Source organism: Cupressus sempervirens, chromosome 2, assembly GCF_028749045.1.
Source record: "Cupressus sempervirens isolate cs-2001-9-10 chromosome 2, ASM2874904v1, whole genome shotgun sequence".
Classification (NCBI taxonomy): domain Eukaryota; kingdom Viridiplantae; phylum Streptophyta; class Pinopsida; order Cupressales; family Cupressaceae; genus Cupressus; species Cupressus sempervirens.
Genome location: NC_143119.1, coordinates 187,342,207 through 187,366,412, shown reverse-complemented (window position 1 = coordinate 187,366,412; position 24,206 = coordinate 187,342,207). Strand labels below are relative to the sequence as shown.

Below are 24,206 nucleotides of genomic sequence, written 5' to 3'. Positions count from 1 at the left end.
ATTGAGTCTGAGCCTTCTTGCTTTAAGAAACCATCCAAAGGCCTAAGGAAAAATTTCTTGTGTCTTCCAAATGACTTTTCAAGATCAAGGATGCAATTGATGGACGTATCAAGAAGTAAAAATCAAGATTTGTGTCAAAAAGGATTCTCTCAAAGAGAGGGGATAGATTATGAGGAGACATTTGCCCCTGTTGCTTGTTACACATCTATCAAGACCATAATTGCTATCGCATTAGCTAAGGGCTGGTAACTACATCAAATGGATGTAAAGACTACATTTCTTAATGGTGAAATTGAAGAAGTGTTCATTAGACAACCAAAAGTTTTTGTGATTCATGGGGAGGAGTCTCATGTATGCAGATTAAAAAAGGTTTGGACGGCCTTAAGCAAGCACCTCGTGCATGGTATGAAAGGATGGATCAATACTTGATGAAGTTGGAAACCTCCAAGAACGATGCAGATTCAACTTTTTACTTCAAGATAGTTAATGGTAAGGCCTAAATATTGGTTCTTTACGTTGATGATTTGTTTTTCACTGCAGAAGACCGTCTCATCGTAAAATGCAAGAAAGATTTAGCCTTTGAGTTTGAGATGAAGGATATTGTTCTTATGCATTCCTAAAGCCCCTATGAGATTATTCTAGACACTATGAGATTATTCTTAGTCAAGGGAAATACACCATAGTTATCTTGAAGAGCTTTGGGAGTCTACACCTGTCAAGACAAATTTGAAGAAGTTGAGTGATTCTACAGATAGCTCAGATTTGGTAAATGTATAGACAACTAATTTGATCTTTTTTGCATCGCGTGAATACTAGACCAGATATTTGTTATCTGGTGAGCACTATCAGTCAATTCATGTGGAGGCCAAGAAACATCTAGTCATAGCAAAGCATATCTTGAGATACGTGTGTAGCACAGTAGGATATAGCTGAAATATACTACTTGTGAAGCTCTAAAATTACAAGGTTGCTTTGAATCTAACTGGGCAGGGAGTGTAACGAACAGAAAGAGTATCACTAGATGTTGCTTCACTTTAAGGTTTGCCATGATTTCCCAGTGTAGCAAGAAGTAGACCTCTATGGCACAAAGCAGTGCTGAATTTGAATACATTGCAGCATGTGTAGTAGCTCGAGAAGCAGCGTGGCTTCGAACGCTTCTTGCAGGATTGTTTCGTCAAATAGTAGAACCAACTGTGATTCATTATGATAATCAAAGTTGTGCAAAGCTCTTTGTGTCTCATGATAGAACAAAACATGTAGAAATCAAATATCATTACATCAGAGATATAGTGCTGAGAAAAGCAATTCAACTCAACTGTATTTGCATTGATGAACAGACAGGTCACATTCTCACTACGTCTTCTCTTGAGTGAAATTGACATATTTTTGAGACAAGATTGGTGTTGTGAAGAATGTTGCCCTGGCTAAGAGGGAGTTTCAGCATCAGTGATCCTTGCCATGTGCTAAAACGCATATTTCATTGAAACGGAGAAATATGAGGTGCAAGCCCTCTGAGAGATGTTGCTTTGTCCACTCATGGGAGTAGCCATAGTGGACATCATGTTGAAAGACATCATGACGACATCATGTTGAGTGACTCCGTGATGAGCACTTGTGTATATATTTCTTTCCATGCATGGGAGTAGCCATAGTGAACATAATGTTAAGTAAATCCATGACATTATCACATTGAGAGATTTCGTGATTAAAATATTTTCCAAAAAAGGGTGTAGCCATGTAGGTGTCGTGTAGAGAGACTTCATAACATGAATATCTGGAAATATACCTCCATAGCTAAGAGGAAGTGTCAATGATAAAGCTGCAAGCGATATCATTCTCTCCAAAATTCAAATCAAATAAATGTTTGTTGAAGTTGACTCTGTAATCTGTCATTGTTTCATATGCTATTGAAGTCAAATCAAGACAGTTGTCACGGCAAGAATTCATATATTGTTGTTTCTCTATTATAATATCAACAGTTATCTTCGTATCAGAAAACACTTCAAGACAATGAAGAGTGGTTACCTTTGTAATGGCAGTTGCCTCAAAAATATGAAGATTCTGACTCTTCACCAGGAAGAAAAAGAGCATACATTTAACGGGGATTCGCAATTTTCATATCGCTGTTTTGTTTCTTTCCTTGGGCGATTGTGTGTGTGTAGTATTCCATATTTGTTGCAGACACATAGAAGCTGTGATCATTGCTTCATTTGGGCTAGTTTTTGTGTGAACCATAACTTAGACTTCTACTTAATAATGTAATATTTTCGTGGCCGGGTTTTTCTTCCCAAGTTGGAATGTTTCTCCAGGGTTTTTGCTGTGTCTTGTGTTCATTATTTTTTGTTTTTTGCTGCTTGTCTACATTTCTGGTATGAAAATTAGCAAATGCCACCACTGCAAATCTTCTGGCCCCACAGTGAAAGGATGCATCCAAAAGGTCCCCAGTTATCCACAAACCAAATAAAATGCTGAAATCACGCAAGCAATTAGATTCCTTATGCTCATATACAAAAATATTATAATTTGTTAAAGATAATATTATGATTGGACATCATTTCTGTATAATTTTGAATTTTTATGCGATATCTCTCAATGAATAGTGGCGAATCCTTTACATTGTTTCGTATTGATATACACTCTAGAGTATGCCAACAGCAGTTTATATGGAAAAATAGAGAGAGACACAAAGGCATGCAAACTTGCTAAGTAAAAATAATGATTAACTGTCAAGTGTTTCCTGAAGTTTAATTCATCAAGCTATGTTGTTTTCAAGTACAAGACTGCAATTTCCATACAAACACACAAATAAGCAATATCTGAATCAATTTTCTTTAATTCTTGCATACTCTAAAGCAAAACACTTAAAGAATTTTTCAAATAATATGAGTGAGTGTGTTCTATATACTTAGTACTATGTTAGTATGTACTGATCTGACATAACACAGAAATATCAGTCACTAGGCCAAATTCCTCTGGTATTAATTTTTCTGATAAGTAGGAGATATTTTCCACAACAAGTCAAATTGTGATATTGCTATCAGGATTCAGCCGTGTCAGAAACTACACAGTTGAATCTTGATAGCAATATCACAATTGAATTTTCTGGTTTAGATTAAGCCATGCATATTTAGATCATTGAGACAGCCATACAAGAGTAAGCTTTGTCAGAAAACACTTTCTCCAAAATGTATAAAGCATATCTTAAATACCTAACATGTTAATGTTTTGACCAGAAATGAAGATAAGCAGTAAAAATAAAATAATGAACACTAAGACAACAATTTATCCTGAAAAAACCCTCCTTTTCAAGGGAAAACCCCAGCCACACCATGAAATATTACTTTACATTAATGAGGTATCAAAAAATCCAATTTACAATTTTGTCAAATTCTGGACTATACTGAAGCGACAATCCTCACTCTTGTGAATCCATCAAGATGTATTTATGCTCGTCTTCAGTCTTCATCATCTTGATTATGAAGGGTCAGGCAGTTGCAACAAAGAATGACCTTTCAGATTACAAATGAAATAAAGAGACACCGACAAAAAGATAACTCTTGACACTAAGACATCAACACCAACACTTGCTCTTAGCTAGGAAGGTGCACTTTCAAATAATTGTGTCATGGAATCTCTCAAAATGATGCCCACAATGGCTACACCAGTTTGTGAGGAAAACAAAATTTATCATGAAGTCTCTCAACGTGATAACATCATGGAGTCAATTGACATGATGTTCACCATGGCTACTCCCATGTGTGAAATAAATGTAAACACGAGCTTTTATCATGGAATCACTCAACATGATGTTATGAAGTCTCTCAACATGATATCCACTATGACTACTCCCATGAGTAGAAAGAATGATGTGTCTCAAGGGTTTTCACCTCGTGTTTCTCCCTCTCATAGAAATATGCATTATAAAGGCTTTTGCCTCGAATTTCTCTTGCAAAGAAAAATGCATTACAAGGGCTTTCACGTCAAATTTCAGCCTCTCAAAGAAAACTGCATTATAAGGGCTTTCACCACAAATTTATCCCTCTTAGAGAAAAATGCATTGCAAGGGATTTCAACTCAAATTTCTCCATCTTAGAGAAAAATGCATTGCAAGGGCTTTCACCAAAAATTTCTCTATCTTAGAGAAAAATGCATTATAGGGGCTTTCACCTCAAATTTCTCCCTCAGAGAAAAATGCATTGCAAGAAATCTTCGGGAGGAAGTGACTTCCTGTGAAGTTCTAAGCACCTATATCAACACAAATCTTCATATCTTTCCCTGCTACCAGCACCATCAGCTGCAAGCAATCTTCCAAAAGCATCACAAGTCATGTCTCCCAATGACTACAATTTACAAATGCCTTGAGCTCATTTAGAACTCTATTAGCTCTCATTCCAGTGCTCAGTCTGCAAAAATGAAGATTACTTTCTAGCAGATAAAATAAGAATTACTGAAAAATTCCTTATACAGAAAATGTTCAAACTTATGCCAATTAACAACAATCAAACATGTCTTCCCCAAATATTTGCAGGCTCCTTTATATTTCATGGCAAATATATTTCATCTATAATTCACGATAATGCCCAGATTTTCTCAAGGAATTATAAAAGTCCTTTTCAGATATTCACATTCACAAACTCCTCAAACCCATACTCCTCAAACCCAAACCCGTATGGCTATGTAGAGTCTACCCATGTAACCTGTAAAAAGATCTTTGTAATTTATGTTTCGACTGGGAAATGCCTGTGGAGTCTATGTATTGACTTGCATAAGGTGGTAACTCTCAGAACAATCATGGCTTATCCCAGTAGTGTTGTTTGGTCTCCAACAGACATGCACAACATACACTAATAGCTCATCTTCTCCAAACACCTTCAGCATATAATTAGAGATGCACACAGCTCCAATAGCATCCGTCTTCAGACTAAATGACTTACTCCAAATAATACCAAAGACTCGACACAAAGAGACTTCTCATTGTCGGTTTTCCAGGATTTCTGCAAATGTATTAAGCACTACCAAGTATTTGGTATGTGCTTTCCAAATGGCAGTGACCTCTTATTTAAATTGAGAATAAGCCATAAACAGATGTCTATTCGTTAATTAGATAATTAATATAATAAACATTTAATCATTGTGTTATATATATATATAACAATAAACTTATATATAAATTATATCTCATATATAATTATATATAGGTTTATCCGACAGAAGCTACCAAACAACACCACTCCCTCATAACTAGGGAGGATAAACACGTGTTACCTCAAAGTAATATCAATTTAGCAAGATTAAGGATACCTTTGATCAAAAGACATCCATCCTTTAGATATCACATTTGATATCAAGAGTATTGGTCTCCCAGAATATCAACATATGACATTAACCAAATACTCAATAAGGAAGGTCTGATATCACATCTGATATCATGAGTATTGGCCTCCAAGAATATCAATGATATTCACCAAATACTCTTTGAGTAATGCCCTTCCAGAATGATGAGATGCAAGCTATTCACCAAATACTGTGAGTAATGGCCTTCCAAAACATCAAGTCACGTGATATTCACCGAGTACTCTGTGAGTAACAGCCTTCCAGAACATCAAGATGCATGATATTCACCAAGTCCTCTGCGAAATGGCCTTCCAAAATATCAATATGCATAACATTCACCATGTACTCAAAATGTTTATAAGGTATGTGCACACGCATTCTCATAATGCTTACCATATAAACATCCACCATGCAAAGTATAATCTATTATGATCAGCATAGACATCATAAGATATCCATTATATTAGAAAATTAAGTTATTGTAAGATTGTCACCTTTCAATAATTTCTACAAATACAAGTGACATCATTTGGAAGTGGTCACTTCCTCATGCTGTACACATGGGGTAGGTCCATTAAAATCACATAGTCACAAAGTATATTCATGGATCACAGTCCTCTTGACTGCTACAATATATTGATCACTAGAGAATCCTTCTCAACATGGTTTACTCCCTCTAAAATCAATATGACCAAGATCTCCAAAGGTTGACTGAATCATATCCTCTACTCCTTCAAACGAATGTGTCAAACTCCCTCTGAACATCTATCTTCTAAGCTCCTTTACCTTTGAAGAAGTGTCACTCCCTCTAAATACAAATCATCTAAGCTCTTCATCCAAAATTGTCGGGCTCCTTCTCAATCTCCCTTTTTCTTAATACTTGGTGCCTAAGGCTTCTACCTCTTATATCCATATGTCTCATCCACATTTGATATATATCAACGATCCATATAAGAAATGGTCTTAATATTAACTTTTCATGTTTATGTGCTTATTTGTCAATAATAATTCACCTCCGTTTTCTTGTCTTAGTAAGAATAATTCACCAAAAATATTTTATATTACTTTGGCTCACCAATGTTCCCAACACTCCTTACCATGCAAGGGCTTACACTTCTTTGACCCCCGATTTCCCATCGACAAGAATACATTCACATCTTCCCACATTGTTCTCTGCCATGTGGATGAGTGACTAGGCTGAGCCTTGTTTATTCATCCCTTAATATACTTAGCTCCTTACACAATGATCGTGAGGATAGTGGTTACCGAGGAAGTTTTATTTGTGCGCTGCCTTATCCTTCATATTGTGAAGAACCTCCTTATACAAATATCGTGAGAATGCTCGAAATAACAGAATACAAAGTGATAGCAGAACTCAGAATGAATCTACTGATCGCAGGCCACTTCGAGGGGGTAACCTCCTTTGAGCAAGCTCAATACAATAAATTCGTCCGTGCCCATCAAGGGCCTCAACCTATTCTTATATACTAAGTACGATCTAGAAAAGTAATACTACCTATGCATGTGGGATAATAAAATATACTCACGGGACGACTTACAAAGCATATGCGTCCAACAACACTACTCTGACAAAATAAACAGAAGGAACACACAGGTTCCTAACATCCCCTCTCCCTTAGAAAAAAGCTTTGTCCTCAAAGCTTAAGGTGTGGAAATTGTTGTTGAATCTGAAGAAGGGGTTCCCAAGTAGCATCCTCTGGTTGCATGCCATGCCACTGAATCAAGACCTCAGAGATGGAGCGAGAGCGAAGCTGGCGAGTGCGCTGGTCAATGATTGCCACCGGCTCCAGGATAATAGATCCTTCCGTATCCATTTCAGGGAGAGTAGTTTGTGCTCTGACAGTGGTACCCAGAACTTTCTTTAGACAAGAAACATGAAAGACTGGATGAATGCGGGAAGAAGGAGGAAGTTCCAGTTTATAAGCAACTGAACCAATCTTCTGCAGAACCTTATAAGGCCCATAAAATTTTGGGGCCAGCTTATGACGCCCTTTCAGCTTTAGGGAGGATTGTTTGTATGGCTGTAGACGAAGAAAAACCATATCCCCAACTTGAAATGAGCGCTCAGAACGGTGTTGATCTGCTTGCTGTTTCATCCGATTACGGGCCATGTGAAGATTATCCTGTAAGGTACGAAGAATCTGATCCCTGCTGCGGAGAACTATGTCAACTGCCTGGACTGGTGAGCTGTTGGGAGTGTAGGGAAGGAGCACTGGAGGTGCCTGACCATAGACTGCTTCATATGGAGTCATTTTAGAGGCAGTGTGGTAAGAGGTATTGTACCACCATTCAGCTAAAGGGAGCCACTTGGCCCACTGATGTTGCTGTTCGGAAGTGAAGCAACGAAGATAAGTTTCCAAGCATTTATTGACAATTTCAGTTTGACCATCAGTTTGTGGGTGATAGCCCGAACTCATCTTCAGTTTGGTGCCAGTTTTCTGAAACAGTTCAGTCCAAAAATGACTGGTAAAAGTTGCATCACGATCAGAGACAATGGAAGAAGGGAGTCCATGAAGACGAAATATCTGGTCCATGAAGATTTGTGCAACAGAGGAGGCAGTATAGGGGTGGCTGAGGGCACAAAAATGACTATATTTCGAGAGACGATCAACCACAACCAAGATCACTGTCTTGCCACCGGATTTAGGAAGCCCTTCAATGAAATCCATAGAAATATCAGTCCAAATCCGTGTAGGGATGGGCAATGGTTCGAGCAAGCCAGGAAGGAGGGTCGTTTCACCCTTGTGGCGTTGGCAAGTATCACATTCAGCCACCATCTGTTGAATCGTCTGTTTCATCCCTTTCCAAAAGAAGTTTCTCCGGGCTCGCTCATAAGTTTTGAGGAAGCCTGAGTGCCCTGCTGAAGGAGAAGCATGGAGTTCATAAAAAATAGCCTGATGTAGAGCTGGGTTCTGAGGAAGCACTAGCCGACCCTTGTATCGAAGAGAAGCACCATCCCAAGAGTAATGTGGTAGAGCAGAAGGATTATTGGCTAGCTGGTGAATGATTTGAGATAAAGAAGAGTCACTGTCATAGCCCTGCTGAACAGACGCTAACCAATTGGGAATGGGCATAGAAATAGCGAAAAGGGAAGCTTGATTATCAAATGTGCGAGAAAGAGCATCTGCCACAATATTCTCCTTACCCTTCTTGTAGGTGATCTCATAATCATACCCCATGAGTTTGCTGACCCATTTCTGTTGTGTAGGAGAGGATACCCGTTGTTCCAGGAAGTATTTCAGACTTTGGTGATCGGTTCTGATGCAAAAATGACTCCCTAAGAGGTATGGCCGCCACGTCTGTACAGCATGCAAAATAGCCATCATTTCTTTTTCATAAGTAGAGAGGGCTAGATTCTTACCAGAGAGGGCTTTGCTAGTGAACGCAATAGGATGGTCATCTTGCAGGAGAACAGCACCCAATCCATTGCCGCAAGCATCACTCTCAATAGTGAAGGGTTTGGAAAAATCTGGCATCACGAGAACAGGTGTACTGCACATAGCCTGTTTCAGTTGTTCAAATGCAGTCTCAGCAACAGGGGTCCAGGAGAAGGCATCCTTTTTTAACAGAGCTGTCAATGGTGTTGCAATTTTCCCGTAATCTTTGACAAACTTGCGGTAGTAGCCAGTCAACCCCAAAAAACCCCGAAGGCTCTTGAGAGTTTTAGGATGCGGCCAAGTTTTCATGGCATCTATTTTTGTAGGATCCACCCGCACTCCATGGTGTGCAACAATATGCCCGAGATACTCCACTTCCTCCTGGCCAAACACACATTTAGATAGTTTTGCACAGAGTTGATGATCAGAGAGAAGTTGCAAGACAAGCTCCAGATGATGGAGATGCTCAGCCCAAGTTTTGCTATATATGAGGATATCATCAAAGAAGACCAGAATGAATTTCCGGAGGTATGGTCGAAATATGTTATTCATCACTGCCTGAAATGTTGAAGGAGCATTCGTGAGGCCAAAGGGCATGACTAAAAATTCATAGTGACCATCATGTGTGCGGAAGGCAGTTTTAGGTATATCCTCCTCATTAACCCGAATTTGATGATACCCAGAACGAAGATCTAACTTGGAGAAAAAATGAGCCCCATGAAGTTCATCAACAACTGGAATGGGGAACTTGTCCTTTATAGTGAGATGATTAAGTGCTCGGAAATCAATGCAGAGTCGCCATGACCCATCTTTTTTGCGAACAAGCAGAACTGGAGAAGAAAAGGAACTGGTACTAGGGCGAATAATACCTTGCTTCAGTAAGTCACGGACAAGTATCTCGATTTCGGTCTTCTGATGAAATGGGTAGCGGTAGGGCCTGATGTTGGGCGGAACACTGCCAAGAAGGAGCTGAATACGGTGGTCCGCTGGACGAGAAGGAGGTAATCCCACAGGTTCAGCAAATACACCAGAATACTTGTCCAAAATGTGTTGGAGATCGGCAGGAGTGCTAGAGACTGCTGATGGCTGCATCTGAATGGAATGGAGCTGAGCGATGACACCATGTGAATTCTTCTTAAGAAGTTTTTCCATACGGTGTGAACTGATGATGCTGAGAGACCCTGGTTGTAAGCCTTTCAAAGTGTGTTGGTGCCCCTCGGCTGAAAACTGCATCCAAAGTTCAGCAAAATCCCAGAGAATGGGGCCAAGAGTGCGTAACCATTGGGCACCCAAAACCACATCACAGCCACCTAAGGGTAAGGCAAACATGTCAGAGCGCATGTTATAATCTCCAATAGAGAGACGCACATTGCGACATTTCCCTTTACAAGGTAAAGTGCCCCCATTGGCAATCATGACTTCAAAGCTAGAGCAGGGATGGATAAAGCAATCAGCCTGTTTGGCTATTCGTGGATCAATGAAGTTATGAGTGCTACCAGAATCAATGAGTATAGTAAGAGGGATCTTCTTGAAGAAACCCTGGACCCGCATGGTTTGTGGAGTAGTGACTCCTGCCAAAGCATGGACAGATATCTCTGGTGGAGCTTCTGGTGAAGGAGGTTCAGGCTGGTGAGGCTCAACCGCATCATCCACTGTTTCCTGAGCATCTACATATTCTTCCAGTTCCGGTGGAGAATCCACATCCAAGAGATAGAGCTTTTGCTGAACACATCTATGGCCCCAAGACCAGTTCTCATCACAATTATAACAAAGCCCTTTGTCTCGCCTGACTCGCATCTCTGTTTCAGACAAGTGCTTGATCGGAGTAGTTCTGGGAGCTGGTATGACTGGAGGGTTGTGAGAACCTGTATTTCTGAATGGAACAAAATTAGATCTGGAGCGTTGTAGAGCACTAATCTTGTCTTCCGCTAACTTAGCCAACCCAAGGGCTTCCATCATTGTAGTAGGTCGAAACATTTTGACTTCTGAGCGAAGTGCATCCTTCAGACCACTGACAAAACAACTACGGAAGAATTCATCAGACAAGCCCTCTGTGTGATTAGCTAATTTTTCAAACTCTGTCTGGTATTCTCTTACAGTGCCTGTTTGACGCAGTTTAGTAAGTGCTCCTGTGAAATCATCAAAGGAACTAGGGCCAAAGCGCTCCAAAATGAGGGTGCACAATTCTGTCCATGTAGGGCCTACATTAGCCTTGATGTACCAACGGAACCATTGAAGAGCTTCATGTTCCAAATGAAAAGATGCAAGGGGGACTTTGTGGTTATCCAAAGTATTATGCAAGCTGAAATACTGCTCTGCCCTATAGATCCATCCAGTCGGATCAGAACCATCGAAGCGTGGAAAATCAAGCTTTGGTCCACGGAAATTGCCAGAAGAGGACCCAGTATCTCCTGAATGGTTTCGGCTCATGGCTGACTGCTGAAAGTTAAGACCCAGAATTTTGTCATCTAGATCTTGAAGTTTGGTTTTGAGGGATGCCATTTCTTCTTCCATGATTTTTGCTCCTGTACGCGTAACAACCATAAAGCAAGGTTTTTTTTTTTTTTTTTTTTTTTTTTGAATGGGTAGAAGATGAGAAACAAAAACTTTTTTAGTTACGGCAAACTTGGATTTGGGTAAAACTCAGATAGGAAATGGGTGTTCGACGGGTGGTGGGATACTATCTGGGGACAAGGGAAACAGAAAAATGAGGGTTTCAAGGGTAGGGAGGCGAAATGAGGCGAACAGTCCAAGAGGGATAAGGGAGCAAAATGAGGAATTGAATCTTGTGGCTCAGTTTGGTGGCGATTGGATGAGAGGTGAAAAAGATAGGGCAAACCCTAAAATTAGATAAATGAGGGATTTAGGGCTTTGATATGTAAAATTTGGAGTTGGGTCACCAAGGAAGGAAGTATGCGAAATGATATTGCAGACGTTCTGCGGAAGTATGAGCAGAAACAGAAAGCAAACAAGGAAGCTACGACTAAAAAACAGAAAAAATTTTACTCTTTTTTCTTTTTTTTTTTTTTTTTTTTTTTTTTTTTTTTTTTTTTGAACAATCGACTTAGAAAAATTCACTCACAAACAGAACAACTGAAAAGAGTTATTGCAATAACAAGAGCTATTGGAAGTGAGAGGAACCTGAAGGCCACGACAGAAAAAAAAATTTGATGTAATTTCCACCCAGCGAGCCCAAGAGAGTGCTCTGATACCAGATGTGAAGAACCTCCTTATACAAATATCGTGAGAATGCTCGAAATAACAGAATACAAAGTGATAGCAGAACTCAGAATGAATCTACTGATCGCAGGCCACTTCGAGGGGGTAACCTCCTTTGAGCAAGCTCAATACAATAAATTCGTCCGTGCCCATCAAGGGCCTCAACCTATTCTTATATACTAAGTACGATCTAGAAAAGTAATACTACCTATGCATGTGGGATAATAAAATATACTCACGGGACGACTTACAAAGCATATGCGTCCAACAACACTACTCTGACAAAATAAACAGAAGGAACACACAGGTTCCTAACACATATTAACCACTTTACCTTTTATGTCTCTTCTATTAAAGATAGACTCTGTTCAAATGCATGCAGAATCTGCCCATACTCCATAAAATTCTAGGCTAGGGATCAATAATATTGGCCCTGCCCCACTCCGCCCTGCCCCACCCCTAAAATTGATTGATTATTGTAGGGTAGGGGCATACAAGCCACCTTGCCTCCCTCAAAATATGGCTTGCCCATAAAAGGGGTCCTTTTAGGTGATTATTTATTATTGCAGATTATTCAGAGAAAGCAACATTGTGCATGCAGAAGGGCCGCATGCAGAGTCGTGATGTCTTCCACCCGTCTCTAGATCAGATGCCAGCCCATCTCCCTTGTCTCTACTATTAAAGATGGGTATAAGGATTGTGTTTGCATTTCCTCGCACTCTGCTTTGTTTATATCTTCCAGACTCGAAAGATACTTCCTCATATTTGTGAACTCGTGATCTGCATGTGTCTGGAATGACCGGTATCTCTTTTTCAGATTTCTGTCTCTCCTCAGTTAGAAACCTTTAAAACAAATTTGGCTACAACTCTTTTCCAATACCCACAAGAAAGCCATCAACGCCAATACTAAACTCACTATATAAATCTCAATTTTTTAACAAAACCATGCAGAGCTATCATCTCCAATGTGTATGTTATTCTCAGATTGTATCTCATTTTCAAAGAAATGACAACCAATAATTTCTACATGCCCAATTTTAAGAAAATTGTTCAGCTTATTCATGAAATGAGAAACTTCAGAAAAGGTATTAGTGATTCCTTCATTATATTCTACTTGTTTTCTTTTGTGATATCTTCATCCAAACAAACTTCAAACTAAAGCATTTAACTGCAACGATAATGATACGCTTCATGTCGTGTATATTTCCTATCATATTCATCCAATCAGCAGTGTTGGGAAGAAAACAAAAAACTCCACATTTCTCTGTGTGTTCTCTGCAAACAAAACAACACATACACAAAATAAAAGTCTTCAAAGAGTGATTGTAGGTGATACAAATTTTGAAGACTCATTCCTCATCTACATATCGACACACCTAGATGATAAAGATTCAACTCGAGAATGAGTTTGGTCTCTGCGACAACAAGGGACCCTTATTTCCTCATTTCTTGGTTCTGTACCCATGTCATGTCCTATTTCGATGACAGTGACCTTTTCTCACATTTGATGTCAATTCCCATATTTGGCAGTTCTAAATTTTGAATATTCAATCTCTTCTTACATCTGCAACCTACTCTGATACCATGTTGGTTTTTCAGAATTTCTGCAAATGTACAAAGCACTGCCATGTGTTTGGTATGTGTTTTCCATATAGCAGTGACCTCTTATTTAAATTGAGAATAAGCCATGACGAGACATGTCCCATGGGACATGTCTATTCGTTAATTAGATAATTAATATAATAAACATTTAATCATTGTTATATATATAAATTTCTCTCATATAACAATAAACTTATATATAAATTATATCTCATATATAATTATATGTAGGTTTATCCGACAAAAGCTACCAAACATCAACACATTAGTCAAGAAACATGACACCTCCATAGCACAATACTTTCTTTAGCTTCTGATTCTCACAATGATCTCAAAAATTAAAAACTGATAACAATAATAATCAAGAACATTGTGGATGCTCATGCTAACAAAACACCCACCAATTGTATCATACCAAACACCTCCCGTCAAAAGAAAAGAAGAATCAGCTGCCGAGAATAATAATATCATATACTGAAAAGACAATCAAGGAAACCCCTGAAATGTCAAGTAAATACTAAATGCAAATAGCAAGATGTTTGTCCTCTACGGTGGTCGATACAAATATTTCTGCCATGAGGCTTTATATCATTGCTGAAAAACACTGTTGTGACTCTTTGGAATTTTTGAATCATTCATCTTCATACAGAAGGCTCTTCAAATCCTCAACAATCATCACCAAAAGACGTGACTCTTAAATTTATGAACCAATCAGCATAGGAGACACTTTGCAGTCTTATTATACCCAAAATTTGATGCTTTCATTCACATTGCATGGACAGCGCCGACAAATGAAAATGAACTGCAATAAAAATTTGATGCCAAATACTGATTATATTATCTGTGTCAGCCCCAATGTTTTATCTTCTTGGGAGGGCTACAACGGAATACAAGAAAACATTGTCAATTTATCATATTATTGAGAGAAGAAAACATTTGATATAAGTTAATTTAATCCAGGTGCAAATTAAACAAGTTCTAATAGACATGGTTTTAACAGGTAATACTTTAGTTAGGAAACTATATCAAGAGCAAATCTATATACTTCAAGAGTGCTTATACTTATCTCTCAAATTCACCATTTACCCTTGCATGATGCTCCACTTGATCAGTGCCAACCAGCGGCTAAAGATTTGACCTCTTATTTTCTGTTATCCAACCCGCTCTGATACCATCTTAATGTTTTGACCAGAAATGAAGATAAGCAGCAAAAACAAAATAATGAACACTGAGACACAACAATTTATACTAGGAAAACCTTCCTTCTCGAGAGAGAAATCCAGCACACCAAGAAATATTATATTATATTAATGAAGGATCAGAAAAGTCTGATTTCCAATATTGTCAAACGCTGGATGCACTGAAGCAATAATCCCCCCTTGCATGAATCCATCAAGACATATATATACTTGTCTTGACTCTTCATTGTCTTGATAATGAAAGGTCAAGCAGTTACAAGAAAGAATGACCTTTCAGATTACAAATGAAATGAAGAGACACCCATGGAAAGATAACTCCAGATGATTAAACATCAACATGACCACTCCTGGTTTACCAAGGTTGTTCACATGCACAATGTTCATACTAATTTTTGCCACAGATGAGTCCATTTTATGGGATTCAACATAAACACAAGAGGTTATCACCAAAAAAACATCGGGGCTCACAACTTGTTGGGCGAGCATATAGGAAACATAGAAAAAAGATGACTTCTCCTTGCATCATGAGATAACGCACCCGTGTGTGCACATTATGCACAAAACTTAGAAGATGACTTTAAATAGAATGGAATAGTTTGTTCAACTGCCTCCCTTTACCTCCTATGAGCACTTTAGTGCAAGGTAATATAGCATAACCAAGGAAAGAACATGGAAGATGTTATATATTTATTGTGGATGTTGCCCATAGTCTGTTCAATTCGTTGTAGTCTGAGAAGTAGAAAATAAGAACATTTGCTGTTATAGCAAATTCATCAACCAGAATCTGCCTTCTCAACATCATCATAAAATACCTCAAAAACATCATCCAAAATAATGGCATGTCAGTGTCGTCATAACAGTCCTCCCTTGGAACACAAATAATGGTCCTGAAAGTTCAACTGAATCCATTTGTCCACTCCTGAAGGTACAGCTTCCAGGGAACTAATTGAGGAAGAAAACATTCCTTACATTTTGTCTGTTGACAAGTGAGTTGCTAGGATGTAACATTCAATGATGGAAGGAAGGCGTTAATTTTGGAATCTGTCACCCAAGGAAAAGAATGCTTCGTCTAACATCAGCTCTATTGTAAAACTGGGAGATGCAAATGGCCAAAATAAACTTGGGAAGAAATGATGTCTCTTTTGCACTTCTGGGGCAGTTGAATCTGAAAGACACTTCATTTGGATTGCGATGCTTATTGCGACATCAGGAACAAATATATGCTAATGTCAGCTGAGCCATAGCATAATCTTTTTAGCGAGATTGCTGTTGAAAAATCGGAGGAGCTCATTTCTGCATAGAAAAAGAACTGAACTGCTTAAGACTAAGTTTGCAAGGCTGATTGTCTCTTGGGCTACTTATGTTTAGCATTTTTAACATTAAACGTTCTTCATCTTCTAAATACCTATGGGGGAAGAAAAAGTTCCTCGACTAGATAGCCTGTTTTAAAGAGAGAAGATTGACTAAGATTACTCAGAGGGTTTCTGCAGCTGATCCAACCAGAACGACAATCCCATCAGATAAGACAACATCGCACCGGCAGTCCAATATATACATAGGTAATACTATTACCCCATGTCCCCATGCTGCTGCTAAATTCCAATTTCGCTATAGTCTTCCCATGAATATTTTAAATGACAGGAAAGAAAAAATACAATCTCCTCCTATTTTAGTGGAGCAGCGGCTGCTTACAAAATGAAAATAACCATTCAAAAACAATAATTACAAACAGAAACTTTCAGTACAATATCAATAACTAAAATCCAGAAAAACTCCACAAATTTGAGACCAAATTTTTAGGGTTTGTAAATAAATAATTTTCCCCAAAAAGTAAATTCGATAGAGTGAAGAAAAAGAACAATTACAAACGAAATTTATGATTCAAATTTTTCCTCAACCAAAATGACTTTTAGCATTTCCATTTTTAATGCTGAAATTTAAAAAATGGTTAGCAGAAAACTCGGAAAGGCTTGCAACTGTAAATTTGCACAATCAAAAAGAAGGCAACGGATCAAACAAAGAACTTACATCTGAAGGACAATCGTCTTGTCGGGTGTCGCGAACTCCGCATACACCGGGATCCTCATATTTATTTAGACAACCATTATGCAAGAGTTGGAATTTGTGTACTGCCTTGCAAACATTCTCCAATTCTGCCCTAAGTCTCTGATTTTCGGACAATTGCTTATCCAGTTCATATCGAAGTTGATGGGATGACTCCTCCTTGTGTTGAAAAGCTTTAAAAGCCAAGTCTGCAACCTCCGCCGCAGTTTCAATTACTTCAAGTCGGGGAATGTGTGTAACTACTGTCATCCTTCCCGCTTCGTTTATCCCTGTTTTATTTTATATTCTCCTTTGCAATTTCGAAGCAATTTGTTGCAGAAGATTGAAATGCCTATACGACATGGCGCTTGCTTCTTTCTAATGGCTGCCGTGATGCTTTCGTTTCCGGGAGTACCTCCCAAACATTAAAATTAAAAGCAAATCTAGATGCACGTTTTTCCGATGGTTTAGTATTTAGAATGGGCAAAGGCTACTATCCATACGAAATATACGAAGCTGTGATATTAAGGGATGTTATATTTCCATGGAATAGAAAATTAGAATAGAAAAATAGAATGGGAATGGAAATGAGGAATGGGAATAGAAATAGACAATTTCAATCATGTTTGATGCATTTGGAATTCGATATGGAAATATGTTAATTTATTGTTTGGTTGTACAAAAATAAAATAGGAATAAGATTAAGTTTTGTATTTTTAAAAACATTTTTTCTAATTTTTTTTTTAATTTATTATTTTTTTAGTTAATTCATTTTCATTTTCATTTTTTTAAACAAATAGATATAATTTTTTAAAATGTTATTAAAAAAATTTAACAAAAAAAATTGAAAAAGTAAAAGTAAAAAAAAAAATTCAAAAAAAAAAATAATTCAAAAAAAAATAATTTTAAAAAAATTTTGAAAAAAAAAAAATTAAAAAATATTTTTTAATGGAAAATCGGAATGGGAATGGAAATGGCCTATTCCAATAACATATATTTTTTGGCATAGACATATGCTCATTTTAGGGGCAAAATTGGAATATGTCTTCCTATTCCCAATTCCGATTGAGCTTACCAAACAGCGAATATAAAACATATTCTAATTTCATTTTCTTATTCCACTCATATTCCAGCAACCAAACGGGGCTTTAACTTGTTTTCTCGGAGCAAATAATTTGCAATTTAGCATTACACTTAAAGCTGTGATATTGTTATCAGGATTTAACGTGTGATTTTGAGTCAAACTCAGTGATCCATATTTCATGAGTAGTGATTCAATGTGAATCCATCTCTCATGAGAATAAATGGAACATTTAGCACTCATTGGATCTAGGTGATGCTCACAGCGGTGAAGCACCAGGACTTCCCAAAAAGTCACCCATCTCAATACTACTCCAGCCTAAGCGCGCTTAACTACAGAGTTTCCTCCATGGTTAAACCCAAAGCTTGCAACCCCATTTGCAAAACTTTCACCAAGTGTTGTGCCTTATGAACCATTCATTAGAAAGCCCCTTAAGCTCATCAATTGATAAATAGGATGAGGGTTGCTACATATATGTTTTATTAATGTTAGATATGTTTTATTAATGTTAGAAGATGTTAATGATTGATTTGAAAATGGACCATGTATATATAAAAAATAAATAAAATATAGTTGTGAACTATTTATTTCAATGGGATTGGAATATTTATTAGTTCTTAGGGATAAGAATTTTTATTTATTTTTTTATTTTAATAAAAATGTAAAATATATGTCATGTTGTGTCAAATGATACTTAATGTCATTCAAATTTATCTTTTTACAATTACCACATGCTAATGCTAATGAGATTATCTCACAACATATGAAAAGATGTTATGTTATTAATGACAACTTTATGTCATTCATTAGTTTAACAATGTTATCTTTTTATAATTGAGTGAGTTAAAAAGATTGAATTTTTTTTTGACTTGTGCATTTTTAAATGTAATTAATTTAATAAATATCATTTATTCTATACTTTTTGACAATTTTATTAATTAGTAGAAAATAAATTATATTAATAATAATCAATTGTTTTTGCCGATCAAAAAATAATAATCAATTGCTTTTTTTTTAAAGAATATAGATGATATTGTCAATTTTACACTAAATAGTCTTACATATTTTTCACATTTAAGTTATTTTTAGAATTTATTTTATTTTTTAATTGTTAAAAATGTTTTAAAATAATGACGTTAGTATTAATATGTTACTTATTGTAACAATAAGATGATTCTTTAAAAACTTACTCAAAACAATGTGAAAAGATTTACACATTTGTCATACAAAATTACCAGAAACCAACTCACACATAATAATCAAGACATAGACTCAAAAAAAAAAATTGAAGACAGGAGAATAATTTCAAGAATAGCGCATGTACAACTTATTTAAATAATATTTTTCAAAGAAACCTCCTCTATAAGATTGTAGTCTAAGCGTTCAAAATTTTCCCCCATCAAATCGCAAAGCCCTATAGATTTTTCAATATCTAAATGCATTGTGTTATTGACAGTAAACCAACTCACACATAATATTCAAGACATAAACTCAAAAAAAAAATTTGAAGACAAGGGAATAATTTTAATAATAACGCATGTACGACTTATTTAAATAGTATTTCTCTAAGAAACCTCCTTTATAAGATTGCAATCTAAGCGTTCAAAACTTCCCCCCATCAAATCACAAAGCCCTATAGATTTTTGAATATCTAAATGCATTGCATTATTGACAATAATATGGTTGTAAGGGTCAACCCCCTTGTTTTTGGTTGCTTTTTATTTCAAAAACTGTGACTGTGTCACTTGTCTATATTTAGAATTGAGGACTATTTTTTGGTTTGATTTACTCTTATAAGTTTTTTTTAAGTTTCTCTTCGTACTAAAATAGGTGCTTAATATTATTGAAGTAAAACATTGTTCTAATGAGATGCAAGTATGATACAACATTGTTAATTTTATTTAGTTTTTTTCTTATATCTCTTTTTATATATAAAAGAAAGGGAAATTCCTTTGTAGTCTCTATTTTGTAATTAACTTAGATGTTTATTTATCTTAACTCAAAATATATTATTTCTAGATTATAGCCTATTTATGATACTATTGGGTTGATAATCACTATCTATGACACTTAATTTCAATAGATGTGTATTGATGCATCCATATATAAAAGAGAGATTTATATAGCCTTAAAATAAACTACTCTAATATAATCACTTCTTTGCAACCTATTTCTTATTGTCTATCCAAAAATCATGCACAAAAGAAAATGGGTGCAATCTTCATTAAATTAATTAGATGTATATAATACCCCTAATATTCATGTTATATGATTTTCCATTACATGTGTCCATATATAATCTTAATTTCTTATAGTTGACCACTTTTCAAGATGCACACCGTCAAACAAAAAGAGATGTACTTTGGATGATCCATGAGTCTAATTGTAGACACCTATATTTTATCATTACCGTTTAATCAAATTATGTCTTATTTTATTTTTCTATTTGCATCACATTATTAATTAAATAATTTATTATTTAATTAATTAATGTTTATTCTTCCATATTCTTAGATAAATTATTTTACTTAATTCATCTATACTAATTATAGCAATTCCTTTTTATTTAGTTGAATAAACCCTCATACAGATTAATTAGATTAAATTCTCATTTTCCTACCTCATCTATTAAATAAAATAAATCCTATTATTTATTTAATTTAGTATAATTAATCTTTACAGTATTCCTACTTGAAATTTAAAAGATTTGTTAATTCATCAACTCATTCTCTCTCCAAATATCTCAACCTCCTATATTTTCCATTTGCCTACTAATCATCATTCATTAATTGAATCCCTTCCTCTAAGCATGTGTCTTCCCCTGATTATAAAGATTAGGAAGAATGCTAGCTCATACCTTAAATCATATTCATCCTAAATCCCACCTAGCCTCATTAGCTACCCAGTTTTGGAAAGTACCCACATTAGCACAATTCCCTCTTGTCACTCCAAATAGTTTTAAATTTCTTTTCCTCTTTTGTGTGTCCTTTGGACAAGAAGTGTCTTCATGGAGAACAAGAGCATGAGGACAAGAAGTGTCTTCATGGAGAACATCCCTTACACTTCACCACATTCCTATTCCGAACACTTGGTGCTCTCAAGCTCTCCCAGTTTGATACTTGTCAACCTCTCAAGAAATGTGAGAACCCTAATGTTTATAAACCCTTGATTGGGTATCTCTTTGTCTTATCCCTCCACTGCATTTTCTCCAACACCTGACCAAAAGATCCTCTCACTCTTTCATTATGCAAAATAAATCATGCAAATTTCATTGTATAATACAACATTAATCACTTGGTTCTTAGACTTTTATGTTTATTCTCCCAATGCATGAGCTATTTTTCTAGTGAGTTCATTGGCCCACCTTACAAAACCCTATTGATTTCCCCCTCCCCATGGGGATAGAAAGGACCCTCTCTAAGGACAAGGGCCAATTTAAGTTTGTATCATGTCTACCTATTCCCATAATTAAGCAATTTTGAGCACCATCATAAAGCCAAAATTGTGAGCAAAAATACATTGTGCAATTAGAGGATGCACTAGTTCATCAAGGAGGCCTACACTTTGAATTTTCTTTTGTGTTTATTTTCAATTATCCTTTTTTTCTATTAGGATATGATTATTTTCTTCATGTTATTGAGTTATTATTCATAGTTTCATCAATTTTGTTGAAAGCCCATTTTGGTGCACACATTTTACTACATCTAGTGGGACTCACATCATAGATTCATACTAATCATTTTGCATCTACAAGTCACAGATTTGTAATGCATACATATTTTGTTGATCTCAGTTTTATTTTAGTGAGATTAGTCAAGATACATCTAAGTTTATTGCCTACAACATTGGTAGGATTTCTCAATCGAATAGTGGGTTAGTTCAATAGAATAGTGGGCTAGCCTAATAGAACAACAATAGTTACCAGTGAATTTGAAAATATCATAAACTCGCACTTCCATAAGATTTCTAGCAATGGTAAAAATTCTCAGAGTTAAATTATTATAGCAAGAATACATTGTTATTTAGAAAAAAAGAAGTTCTATGTAATACCGATCCCTTTTTCATCACTATGAATTTTGTTGTTAAACCCTGCCATGCCCTTTTGTGAACATGTTACTTCTTAGTAATATTTGGGATGCAGTACTTTAATGTATAGAGTAATTAATTTTATCGTGTGAGCTGATAGTAATGACATTTTTCTTACAATGACAATATTTCATATGCTCTTAGTTAGTGATTATCGTCACTTTCATGATGATGAGATTCATAAGTTACAAGATGAGATTATTTATATTTATAGTTTATTAGTTTACTTATCTCATACTTCCATGTGTATGGTGTGTGCATTTATTTTATATTTTTTATGTGCTTGATATGATCGAGGGAGGGAGTTGATATATTTGTGCGTGCTCATTTTTTACACAAGTTTGTAGGTACCAAATATCTACTTCCTTGAATTGCTAGGATGAGTGTGTTGTATCACAATATTTCAATGGTACTCTATTACAATATTTGAATGGTAAGAGAGGGGAGATAATGTTGAAGTCTAAATCTCATTATAAGCCTAACTATTGTCTTGAGAAGGAGGACAACTATTTGACTAACTACCCATCAAAATATGTGTTTATCCTTGTGCATGTTGTTTGATTTTGAATTTGGTGCATTTTTCTTATGTTGTATTTATGTGGATTGGGTGATGTATTTTATTGAGTAAATATTTAGTAAATAATTAAATTATGGTATTTGAATAACTATATGATAATTAGATTATTGAATAGTAGTTTATTTTAGAAGAAAAATATTAAAATACAATAGTATTTTATTAATTTTACATATTTATTTGATTTGGAGACTTAAAATTTAAAAGTTAGATTGGAAAAGTTGGAGAATTTAATAGAATAGTAAGTTAAATCACAATTTAGTACATAATTAATTTAATAATAATCAATTTTATAAGTTGTGTAAGATGGTTACAATAATTATATTAGATTACAATTAAATTTTAATATTAGTGTTGCATATTTTATGCATAATCAATTAAAAGAATGTTGAATCTTAACTTCTTACTTAAAGTTTAAACTTGAAACTCAACTAAAGAGTAGTTATTAAAAGATTATTTTAAAAAGTGCATGCCAAGTTAACATGGGAGTTATTTACACTAATATGAAGAATAATTGGTGAAATCTCATCAATCCTCCAATGATGTACTCTAAACCTAATAAACTAGCTAGAGCTAATTGTAAATGGTTTCCACCACCAAAAGGATGGGCCAAAATAAAGTTTGATGGAGCATCCTGAGGTAACCCTAGAAATGTAGGCCTAGGGTGTATCATTCATACTGAAAATCAAGAATGGTTAGTCAAGTGTGCCAAATAATTAGGTAAGGTTACTAATAATTTTGCATAAAAAATTAAAGCACCGATAGAAGGGTTAAACCTGAGCTTGGAACTTGATATCAAGAAATTGGTTATTGAAGGAGATCCAGGGGTTATTTTGAATGCAATTAGGAAAAAAGAAACTTTGAATTGACAACTTAACTCTAAATTAGAATAGGCTCTAGATTTAATGTACAAACTAGAATCAGTTTAGATTATGCATATATATAAGGAAGGCAACCAAAAAGAAGATATTTTAGAAAATTTAGAAGCTGACGGTAGCAATATACTCACTAAAAATATTAATCAAATAGAATAAAATAAATACACTAACTAAATCATAAATATGAAAAATTAAGCTTTTGATAGACATATAATTAAACTACCAAGTATTAAATCAGTTACAAATGCAATCAAGATCCATGCGGTTATGAAACACAAATGATTTGGTTTATCCTTTGAGTAGTTACACATATTTTATATTTATTAGTCCTTAGGCTTCTCCAACTCATATCTATTTTGGTTGAAGCTATGTCTACCCCTATTATGATCAAGGGCTATGCACAATAGATAACCTTTGATGGCATAATAGAAGATCGAAGAATCATAAGTATCATGTTGGTTGTTGGAATTACAAATGGTAAACATATACTTCCAAGAGGGGGGTGAATCAGAAATCCTAATCTTTAGCTAATAAAACTTTTAATTTGAAACATCACGTGCATTAACATATTGAAATAACATGTAAAGTAAATGCATCCACATAAATACTTGACACCAGATATGATTACCTAGAAACCCTCCAATGAGAAGGTAAAATTGGGGTGGGGATGACCCCCACAATTCTTCACTACTGCAGCAATAAAGTGTTACATGTTAAGGTTACAAAGTGTTGACCATGAAACATGTTCTACCCTATGAAAGGCCTGCCATGTTAAAGGCTACAAGAGACTAT

General features: G+C 35.7%; 1 protein-coding gene across 1 annotated transcript in view; it reads right to left on the bottom strand.

Moving 5' to 3' along the window:
* LOC149571702 (uncharacterized) overlaps positions 1–17,244 on the bottom strand; it is a 36,920-nt gene extending 19,676 nt beyond the window's left edge. Inside the window, exon 1 of the mRNA XM_089813120.1 lies at positions 16,781–17,244. Within this exon, the coding sequence (XP_089669246.1) occupies positions 16,781–17,065 (285 nt within the window). The 5' untranslated portion in view covers positions 17,066–17,244. The remainder of the gene's footprint in view (positions 1–16,780) is intronic.
* Between the last annotated feature and the right edge of the window lie 6,962 nt (positions 17,245–24,206).